Raw genomic sequence first — 11,887 nt, forward strand, 5'->3', positions numbered from 1 at the left:
ATATATATATATATATATATACACATATACTAGAGATGTCCGATAATATATTCCGATATTGTCCAACTCTTAATTACCGATACGATATCAACCGATACCGATGTATACAGTCGTGGAATTAACACATTATTATGCCTAATTTTGTTGTGATGCCCCGCTGGATGCATTAAAAAATGTAACAAGGTTTTCCAAAATAAATCAACTCAAGTTATGGAAAAAAGTGCCAACATGGCACTGCCATATTTATTATTGAAGTCACAAAGTGCTTTTTTTTTTTTAACATGCCTCAAAATAGCAGCTTGGAATTGGGGACATGCTCTCTCTGAGAGAGCATGAGCAGGTTGAGGTGGGCGGGGTTTGGGGTAGTGGGGGGTGTATATTGTAGCGTCCCGAAAGCGTTAGTGTTGCAAGGGGTTCTGGGTATTTGTGCTGTTGTGTTTATGTTGTGTTACGGTGCGGATGTTCTCCCGAAATGTGTTTGTCATTCTTGTTTGGTGTGGGTTCACAGTGTGGCGCATATTTGTAACAGTGTTAAAGTTGTTTATACGGTCACCCTCAGTGTGACCTGTATGGCTGTTGACCAAGTTTGCATGGCATTCACTTGTGCGTGTGAAAAGCCATATATATTATGTGACTGGGCCGGCACGCAAAGGCAGTGCCTTTAAGGTTTATTGGCGCTCTGTACTTCTCCCTACGTCCGTGTACACAGCGGAGTTTTAAAAAGTCATACATTTTACTTTTTGAAACTGATACCGATAATTTTGAAACCTATACCGATAATTTCCGATATTACATTTTAAAGCATTTATCGGCCGATGATATCGGCAGTCCGATATTATCGGACATCTCTAATATATATATATATATATATTATTTATATATACATATGTGTACACATTATATTAATATAATGGATGTATAATTAACAATTAATATAATTGGATATTAAGAGTATGTTAAGGTTAGACTCCTACCTTGTTTACTTCCGCGACAACCTCCTTAAAAGTTTTGTAATCAATCAGAAATATCAAGCAGCTAAAATGCACCAAACATGGATAAGTGTGGAGAGTGTTTTGCATTTTTTTCCATCATGCTTTTTTTAGATTTTTTTATGGCGCATGGAAGTTTTTTTTTTTTTTTTTTATAAAATCCACAAATTCAGTGAAAAGGTTGTAATGTGTGCTGACAGTTTGTGTTGGTTGGATTTTTTTTTGCACCATGACTAGGGAAGGTTCTTTGCATTGGGTCATTCAGAGCATAATTAAAGGTCATTGAACTGAATACTTATGTGTCCACTGGATGACAAAAATATGTCGGCATTAAAACGGTCAGACTATTAAAATGAACGCAATCTCCCTACGGTTAAGATTCCTTATAAAACTCAGGGCGTGTCGCGGTCCAGATTGAAGACGTTGACGGGCCGCATTTGGATTGTCGACCGTAATTTGGACACTCCAGCTGTATCATATCTTTCTCTTTTGGACTTATCAGGTCGGTACTGCATTCTTCACTCACACCTTAAATGTGGGATGAGGCAAAAAGGAACCCAGACCTACTGTACCTTTGCTTCTAAATACAGGACAATTCTGTTTTTCAAGGGACGCTTGGCAACCTTCGCTCGGTAACATGATAACGCTCTTCTTTACCTTCTTTGCTGTTTTCAGCCATATTTCACTATACTCTATTGCATTGCCCCACTGTGCAACATATACAAAACTAAAGCAAGGGCAATCATTGATTCTTTGGCAGATCAAGTGGCTAACATCTAGAGCTTTGGCGACAAAATAAAGGATCAGTTGGTGAGGAACCAGTGATCTTAATGGTTTGTTTGGATTTCTACGTGCTGGAGGTATAGAGACCTGGATGGTGTCACACGTATAAACACTATTATATTAAAAACAATCACAAGTCATGTTTTATGCCTGACGACATGGCGGCTCCGGCTTGTGCCAGGTAGTTTGGGAATGCAGCGTCAGCTCCAACTGTGTCCGCATGCTGCTCTCCAGGCATAGTGGGAGGAAAGTGCTGCGGTTTACTATCAACCATACCTTGCTGCTTCAAGTATCCTTGGCGACAAAACAGCGGCGGCTGCCGGTGTGTGAGGGATAAGCGGAAACATGATTCTAAATTTGGGGGAAAAAAACAGTCAGTAACTTTGAAGCTCTGTCATTTAAAGAAGAACTGCACTTCTTTTTTTTTTAAATTTTGACAATCATTCACAATATGAGAGACAAGAAGATTAAAAGTTTTGGTTTTTTTGCATTCTAACATGTAAAAATAGTCTTGTTCGTAATGGTGACTAGCAATGCAGCTAACATGAGGAATCAGTTCTACCTCTAAATCACTTTAAAAATGCATTCACAAACCCTCAACAATACTTACTTTACGTTCTGTAACCTTTATAATAACCAAACTGTAGTAACATTGTTATTGGAAGAGTGAGAATTTAAGTGGACCCAGACTTAAACAAGTTGAAAAACTTATTCGGGTGTTACCATTTAATGGTCAATTGTACGGAATATGTACTTCACTGTGCAACCTACTAATAAAAGTCTCAATCAATCAATCAATCAACACAGAGGAACTCTTTTTCTAGCGTAGTAACACATCAGCATGCTTCGGACCAAAATACGGTAAATATTGTACATATTACATACCGTATTTTTCGGATTATAAGTCACAGTTTTTTTCATAGTTTGGCCGTGGGTGCGACATATACTCTGGAGCGACTTACAGTGTATGTGTGAAATTATTAACACATTACCGTAAAATATCAAATAATATTATTTATCTCATTCGCGTAAGAGACGAATATAATGGCAGCAATCGTCACACACACACGTCAGCAATCGTCACTCACACGTCAACAAATAATAATTTGGCAGGGGAGGGTTTTGGCAGAAGTGCATTGCGGGTCATGGGATGCTAACTGCTATATGCTACTGCCGTAGCTATTAAAATGGATCACATCAACATTGGCGGTAACTTATAAAAACTGAGAACGGCTGAACTTAAATGGCACCGAAAAGGAAATCATATACTGCAGATTACAAGCTGGACGTAGTGAAATATGCAGCAGAGAACGGCAATCGAGCAGCAGAAAGAACAGACATACCAGAGGCGACACCGGGGAGGAAGATTTCATGGGATTTAGTGATCGGGAGTGACAGATTGTTTGGTAAACGTATAGCATGTTCTATATGTTATAGTTATTTGAATGACTCTTGATGTGTTGCGTTAACATACCAGGTACGTTCTCAGTTGGTTATTTATGCATCATATAACGTACACTTATTCAGCCTGTTGTTCACTATTCTTTATTTATTTTAAATTGCCTTTTAAATGTCTATTCTTGGTGTTGGATTTTATCAAATAAATTTCCCACAAAAATGCGACGTATATATGTTTTTTTCATTCTTTATTGTGTATTTTCGGCCGGTGCGACGTATACTCCGGAGCGATTTATAATCCGAAAAATACGGTAATGTTATGAAGGTGTCTGTTACTACATTATATATATACTTGCAGTGTGTATATTGTACATATTACATATTGTTTTGAAAGTGTCTGTTACTACATTATATATATACTTGCAGTGTGTATATTGAACATATTACATATCGTTATGAAGGTATCTGTTACTATATTATATATATACTTGCAGTGTGTATATTGAACATATTACATATCGTTATGAAGGTGTCTGTTACTATATTATATATATACTTACAGTGTGTATATTGTACATATGACATATCGTTATGAAGGTGTCTGTTACTACATTATATATATATACACTTGCAGTGTGTATATTGATCATATTACATATCGTTATGAAGGTGTGTGTTACTACATTATATATATACTTGCAGTGTGTATATTGAACATAATACATATCGTTATGAAGGTGTCTGTTACTACATTATATATATACTTGCAGTGTGTATATTGAACATAATACATATTGTTATGAAGGTGTCTGTTACTACATTATAGATATACTTGCAGTGTGTATTTAAAACATTGATGGGGGATTTTGCAGTTGTTTTAGAGGCTTTGAAGGCTACAACGACGACTCCCATTAGCCACATCTTCCAAGCGTTTTTTTTATCATCTTTAATACTCTAAAAAAAAAAAGGTCTGTTCTTGTCTCTCATAATGAAACTCCAAAAAAAAGTGTGGTTCCCCTTTAACAAACAACACCCCTTGAACGTAAAAACAGTTAACTGGACTGGACTTCCCAGGGTGTTGTTACCTGCATAGAAGGCTCTGAGGTCAGTGTGGACACAGTGTTCTAGGAATCGCCGCAAAGGCTGAATGTGAGATATGGGACCATCCCACTCAGTGAGGAAGTCCTCAACCATGTGATGAATTGCCTTCGGCCTTGGCAAAGGCCACCCGTGGGGACGATGCTTCATCTCTTCCTCTATCATACAATCATTTCAGTCAACTTCCACACACATTTTGCTACTTTAAACCCCAAGTCTTACTCACCAGTAGGAAGCGTGTCGTAGTAGTACAAAACTGGGTGCAAAAAGTTGGACTTCCAAGCTTTGGTCCAATCTGTTACCGCCCGGCCGCCTCCCAGATAGTCGATCTTTTTCTTCCCGTACTGCATCACTAGAACCAACAGTCCATGTCCGGACACCTCGTGGCCCGAGAGAGAAGAGAACTGAGGCAAGGCCTGGAGTGGGAACTCCTCCACATATTGGCAGTGAGATCTTTAAGTGGGGAAAACGTGTTTACAAAGGAAAGAATACACAATAATGAATTACCAGGACCTAGCAGTTAGCAACAGTGAGTGAAATAAGTTCCCACACGTAAAACCCTGGCATTCTGTCCAGTCAAGATTGCTCAGTGAGAGTTTGGTTGTTTGACTTCACTATGTGCAGTGTTTACACTTTCCACAGGACTGCAATTTATTTGCGGTGGTGCATGTCAATGTAATTTTAATAGATAGGAGATAGAAATAACATTGTGGAAGAGACAAAAAGTGAATTTTAAAAAAAAGCGTAAAAGCAAAAAAAATTATGTAAATCCATCTTCTTCCGCTTATACGAGGTCGAGTCGCGACGGCAGCAGCCTGAGCCCAGAATTCCCTCTCCCCAGCCACTTCGTCCAGCTCCTGCCAGGTGATCCCAATGCTTTCCCAGGCCAGATGGGAGACACAAGTGTCCTTGGGCTTCCACGTGGTCTCCGACGTGCCCTAAACTCACCCTATCTTTAAAGCCCCGCCACCCGACGATGAAAACTAATTTCAAATGCTTGTACCCATGATCTTGTCCTATCATGACCATAGATGAGGATAGGAACATTAATTGACTAGTAAATGACATTTTTTTTCTTCCAACTCAGCTTCTTTTTCACCACGACGGACCGATACAGGGTTCGCATCACTGCAGATGCCGCACCGATCCGCCTGTCAATCTCATGACCCACTCTTCCCTCACTCGTGAACAAGACCCAGAGGTACTTGAACTCCTCCACTCGGGGCAGGATCTCGTCAACTACCCGGAGATGGCACTCCACTCTTTTCCTGGCGAGAACCATGGACTTGGACTTAAAGGTGCTGATTTTCATCCTAGTTGCTTCCGATCCAGTGAGAGCTGAAGATCCTGGCCTGATAAAACTATCAGGACCACATCGTCTGCAAAAAGCAGAGACCCAAAACAGATCTCCTCAACGCCCTGACTGCGCCAAGAAATTCTGTCCATAAAAGTTGTAAACAGAATCGGTGACAAAGGGCAGCCCTGGAAAGGGGTCCGACTAACTGCCGGCAATGCGGACCAAGCTCTGACAATGATCATGGAGGGAGCGGGCCGCCACAATCAGGAAGCCTGATACCACATACTCTCTGAGCACTCCCCACAGGACTTCTTGAGGGACACGGTCGAATGCCCTCTCCAAGTCTACAAAGCACATGTAGACTGGTTGGGCAAACTCCCCTGCACCCACAAGGAACCTGCTGACAGTATAGAGCTGGTCCACAGTTCCACAACCAGAACGAAAACCCCTCACAATACGAAGGTCCTGGGTTCGATCCTGGGCTCAGGATCTTTCTGTGTGGAGTTTGCATGTTCTCCCCATTACTGCGTGGGTTCCCTACGGGTACTCCGGCTTCCTCCCACCTCCAAAGACATGCACCTGGGGATAGGTTGATTGGCAACACTAAATTGGCCCTAGTGTGTGAATGTGAGTGTGAATGTGAGTGTGAATGTTGTCTGTCTATCTGTGTTGGCCCTGCGATGAGGTGGCGACTTGTCCAGGGTGTACCCCGCCTTCCGCACATGTGCAGCTGGGATAGGCTCTAATACCCCGCGCGACTCCAACAGGGACAAGCGATAAAAAATGGATGGATGGATGGAAGTGTAGATGCAACCTTGTTACAGCAGAAAGTAAGCAGCTATTAACAAGAAATTAACAAGATAAGAGTCTAGAGAGAGGATACTATTACAACTGTTGGTGTGTCAGTATTGTCATAGTCAGTACTTGACACATAAGAGACGGGCGGATCGATCCATAAATTGTTGGTGTCAATACCAAGGGGAGTATGAGTATATGATCGATACCATGGTCGATATTATATTTTTCTCCAAAATCCTCTTTTTAAAGTTCAGGGAATAATTCCCTGGACACAAGAGGACTTTGAAGGCAAAAACCAAATGATTTAAATTAGTAGTAGCTTGTAGTTTTTGCTTTTGTTTAGTTATTGTGTACTATTGACTTTGATTTGCTCAACAATTGTATGTAATAGAATAGAATAAGGAACTAGTTTAAATATTGTGCTGATATTGTTAAATAGCACTCGCTATAAAAAAATAAAAAAATGTGCCAACCTTAATCATGAATGATTGGTTTTGGAATCGACAGCATAAAACCTTAACATTAGTGATGGTAAATGTGATTTTTTTTACTGACTCGGGTGCCTATGAGTCACTCACCGAAGTGAATCGATTCACTTGATTCACTTATCACAAAGTGCATGCGCAAAAGCTCACACTTGGCTGGTGACGAGATTCACTTGATTCACTCGGCACTACGGTTGTCTCGAAACCAATATTTAGGTACCGGTATCAAAATGTATTTCGATACTTTTCGATACTTTTCTAAATAAAGGGGACCACAAAAAATTGCATTATTGGCTTTATTTTAACAAAAAATCTTAGGGTACATTAAACATATTTTCTTATTGCAATTTTGTCCTTAAATAAAATAGTGAACATACTAGACAACGTGTCTTTTATTAGTAAGTAAACAAACAAAGGCTCCTAATTAGTCTGCTGGCGTATGCAGTAACATATTGTGCCATTTATCATTCTATTATTTTGTCAACATTATTAAAGGCCTACTGAAACCCACTACTACCGACCACGCAGTCTGATAGTTTATATATCAATGATGAAATCTTAACATTGCAACACATGCCAATACGGCCGGGTTAACTTATAAAGTGCAATTTTAAAGTTCCCGCGAAACTTCCGGTTGAAAACGTCTATGTATGATGACGTATGCGCGTGACGTCAATCGTTGAAACGAAAGTATTCGGACACCATTGTATCCAATACAAAAAGCTCTGTTTTCATCGCAAAATTCCACAGTATTCTGGACATCTGTGTTGGTGAATCTTTTGAAATTTGTTTAATGAACAATGACGACTGCAAAGAAGAAAGCTGTAGGTGGGATCGGTGTATTAGCGGCTGGCTGCAGCAACACAACCAGGAGGACTTTGACTTGGATAGCAGACGCGCTATCCGACGCTAGCCGCCGACCGCATCGATGATCGGGTGGAGTCCTTCGTCGCTCCGTCGATCGCTGGAACGCAGGTGAGCATGGGTGTTGATGAGCAGATGATGGCTGGCGTAGGTGGAGCGCTAATGTTTTTAGCATAGCTCTGTGAGGTCCCGTAGCTAAGTTAGCTTCAATGGCGTCGTTAGCAACAGCATTGTTAAGCTTCGCCAGGCTGGAAAGCATTAACCGTGTAGTTACAGGTCCATGGTTTAATAGTATTGTTGATTTTCTGTCTACCCTTCTAGTCAGGGGTTTATTTATTTTGTTTCTATCTGCAGTTAAGCCCGATGCTATTACGTTAGCTCCGTAGCTAAAGTGCTTCGCCGACGTATTGTCGTGGAGATTAAAGTCACTGTGAATGTCCATTTCGCGTTCTCGACTCTCATTTTCAAGAGGATATAGTATCCGACGTGGTTTAAAATACAAATCCGTGATCCACAATAGAAAAAGGAGAAAGTGTGGAATCCAATGAACCCTTGTACCTAAGTTACGGTCAGAGCGAAAAAAGATACGTCCTGCACTGCACTCTAGTCCTTCACTCTCACGTTCCTCATCCACGAATCTTTCATCTTCGGTCAAATTAATGGGGTAATTGTCGCTTTCTCGGTCCGAATCGCTCTCGCTGCTGGTGTAAACAATGGGGAAATGTGAGGAGCCTTTCAACCTGCGACGTCACGCTACTTCCGGTACAGGCAAGGCTTTTTTTATCAGCGACCAAAAGTTGCAAACTTTATCGTCGATGTTCTCTACTAAATCCTTTCAGCAAAAATATGGCAATATCGCGAAATGATCAAGTACGACACATAGAATGGATCTGCTATCCCCGTTTAAATTAAAAAAAATAATTTTAGTAGGCCTTTAAGGACAAGCTGTAAAAATGGATTATTAATCTACTTGTTCATTTACTGTTAATATCTGCTTAATTTCTGTTTCAACATGTTCTATCTACACTTCTGTTAAAATGTAATAATCACTTATTCTTCTATTGTTTGATACTTTACATTTGTTTTGGATGATACCACAAATTTAGGTATTGATCCGATACCAAGTAGTTACAGGATCATACATTGGTCATATTCAAAGTCCTCATGTGTCCAGGGACTTTTTCCTGAGTTTATAAACATAATATGAATTTTTTTTAAACGAAAAAAAATGTTGTGATAATAACACATATCGATGTCATAACAGTATCGACTAGATACGCTATTGTACTTGGTATCAGTACAGCGGATGTCAGGTGTAGATCTACCCATGGCATTTGTTTACATTCAGGCGCGCTAGCTTTTGTTCGCGGTGACGCCGGTAAGAAACTTACTTTATTTGTCGCCATGGAGGCGAGGATTAGTGAAAACACTGATGGATGTTAGCTGCTAACTAGGTAGCCATGTCTTAAAGCAGCTTTTCGGTGTTACACAAACAATGATTTAGTGGGACCCATCGTTCACTTCGTAGTTCGTTCACTCAGTATCTGGGATTCGGTGAGTCGTGGATCAAGCACCCGCCAAACTGTGACACAGCCAGTGATTTAGGTCGGGCAGGAAGTGGAAAGGAGAACTCTCCTTTCAACTGATTTGAGGCCAGAAACATATTGCTTGCTGTTTCTATGGGACTAATACATTTATAAAAACACCAACAAGGGAATAATTACAGGGTTTATTTACTTAATTCACTGGCGTGAGTGATGATTCAGTAAAAAAAAACTTGCCGGTTTTGAACGATTCGTTGATGACTACTTGACATGCCTCACAAATACACCGTTGGCATTGGCCATCAGACATGTTTGCAGAAAGAATAAACAACTTACCCTCTCAACAATATCACGTCTCCAAGCATCTCGAACATCTGGTAGGGCCCGGAGGCCTCGCCCACCCGCTTCAGAACTACAGACAGCAGCTGCGTTGTCAACAGCTGAGTTGATGGCCACGGTGCTCCATGGTAACGGTGTTCAAGCACACGATGTACAGCTCGCACTAGGACACAAACAGTAGTCATTAAATGCCACTATTGCAGTCAGACCATACAGGTGGCAAAAATAAAGCATTAGTAGCCTTTTGATTAGGACTCAAATGGCAAATGTTTACCTGTGTAGCGAAATCCATGGACAAAACCACCAGCTGACGAGCGGTAGTCTCTGGAGTGAGCGGCAGCTCCAATTACAAACAAACCAGGGGTGTCAGAACCTTCGTACCAGGCGTTCACCCTTGGTAACCTCCCTCTTGCATTCTCACTCTTAGGTGGGCAGCTAGAACTGGTGAGGATATTTTTTGTACATAACAACAAAAGTGAATTGACTAATTAGTTAATAGGCAATACACAGATATTGACAATAGCCATGTGTACATGGACATTTATTTAATCTGATTATAATTCTGATTATAATGTTCCTGTGTATATGGACCCTGGGAAAAAATTATCCGATTATGACGTGCATTTTCATGCATCACACCTTAAATCGAAATACTTTACTTTGACATGCAGAGAACCTAACATAAACGGAAAGGTCTGGTATTGTTTGTGCTATGGCGCCATCTTTTGGACGAGTTCGCTCACTGCAGGTGCTGAAGAAGCAGGAGACTTCCACTGTAAACAAACATGGATTTGTGCCTTTCTGCTTTTTCAACCTTATCACAATATTTATTAATCATTTTTCCTTGTGTTTACTACTTTTGTTTTACCTCTCTTTGTGAAAAGGAGCTGTTCTGTGCTTTTTTATTTTGCAATATGTGTAAGTTGTCTGAGGCTAGCAGTTAGCACATGGAGGAGCTGTAATGTCGTGAATAAAACAGCTCGTTATCACGACAACTGGTTACCTTCTTTTATTGTTACATCGACACTTGACACTCCAGACCATACTTGTGTTTTTGTTAGTCTGGTTTTAAAGCAACAAAGTCAACAGTATATAACGTTACTTCTGTACATGTTGAACAGGTGGAGATAGAGGCAAGACAATCGCTTCATTCCTAGACTGTTACATTTAGTCCCACCTCTACCACCAAAGTACATCTGACATCAAAGACATGCTCAGTAAAGATAATTTTAAAACGAATTTCGGAAGATGTGTATTCATGCGCTACAATCCGAATGACTATCGGCATAAACCACCCGTCTCTATTGCAATGAAATTTTGATCCGAACGTGTGTGATCGGGTCAGAATATTCCGAATGGAGTTTTTACATGAAGCATTTTTGTTCCGGTTAGGCTTTTAATCTGATTAAATGTGTCCCATGTGCACATAGTTATGTTCACAATATATACCACCAGGCACAATGATTACTACCTAAAGTAATGCTGACAATCCATCCATCCAACCATTTTGTACCGCTTGTCCCTTGTTTGGGGGTCGCCGGAGTGCTGGAGCCTATCTCAGCTGCATTCGGGCGGTAGGCGGGGTACACCCTGGACAAGTTGCCACCTAATCGCAGGGCCAACACAGATAGACAGACAACATTCACACTCACATTCACACACTAGGGACCATTTAGTGTTGCCAATCAACCTATCCCCAGGTGCATGTCTTTGGAGGTGGGAGGAAGCCGCAGTATCCGGAGGGAACCCATGCAGTCACGGGGAGAACATGCAAACGCCACACAGAAAGATCCCAAGCCCAGGATCGAACTCAGGACCTTCGTATTGTGAGGCACACGCCCTTACCCCGCTGACAACGTTTGCACTTATTTCAAATTTATGGACCTAAGAATTATTTTTTCAGGTAAAATCCCCCAAAATAAGCACAGTAGTGATTTTAGGCTTGACTTTCAGCACATTTTGGAACGCCCATTTTTAGCTCCAAAATGTGGGCGGGGCCTGCATCAGCCTGCTGACATTACCTACAGAAGACTGGTGGCAATTTCATATTGCCCAGTTCTCTATGTTGATAGCATCTTCATCCCGAATCATGTTATTTTTCCACGCATATATTGAAGGAATGATCAAATATATCTGCCAGATGCACTGTTGCAGCTTGTAGCTATACAACTAATAAAAGACTCAGCCTGCGTACATTTCCAAATGATGAGGAAAGTATGGACCGTATTATATTTAGCATCCTCTTCTACTGATGTTTTCCTCAAGAGCATGAGGACACACAGGCTATGGTGT

At 40.8% G+C, this 11,887-nt stretch overlaps 1 protein-coding gene across 1 annotated transcript in view; it reads right to left on the reverse strand.

Annotated features, from left to right (window-relative positions):
* Window positions 1-11,887, reverse strand: part of foxred2 (FAD-dependent oxidoreductase domain containing 2) — a 20,044-nt gene continuing 8,157 nt past the window's right edge. Inside the window, exons 6-10 of the mRNA XM_062036417.1 lie at window positions 9,870-10,036; window positions 9,593-9,758; window positions 4,495-4,721; window positions 4,256-4,426; window positions 1-2,123 (exon numbers count right to left, since the gene is read on the reverse strand). Coding sequence (XP_061892401.1) covers window positions 1,903-2,123; window positions 4,256-4,426; window positions 4,495-4,721; window positions 9,593-9,758; window positions 9,870-10,036 — 952 coding nt within the window. The 3' untranslated portion in view covers window positions 1-1,902. The remainder of the gene's footprint in view (window positions 2,124-4,255; window positions 4,427-4,494; window positions 4,722-9,592; window positions 9,759-9,869; window positions 10,037-11,887) is intronic.

This window comes from Entelurus aequoreus, linkage group LG25 (genome assembly GCF_033978785.1).
Source record: "Entelurus aequoreus isolate RoL-2023_Sb linkage group LG25, RoL_Eaeq_v1.1, whole genome shotgun sequence".
Lineage (NCBI taxonomy): Eukaryota > Metazoa > Chordata > Actinopteri > Syngnathiformes > Syngnathidae > Entelurus > Entelurus aequoreus.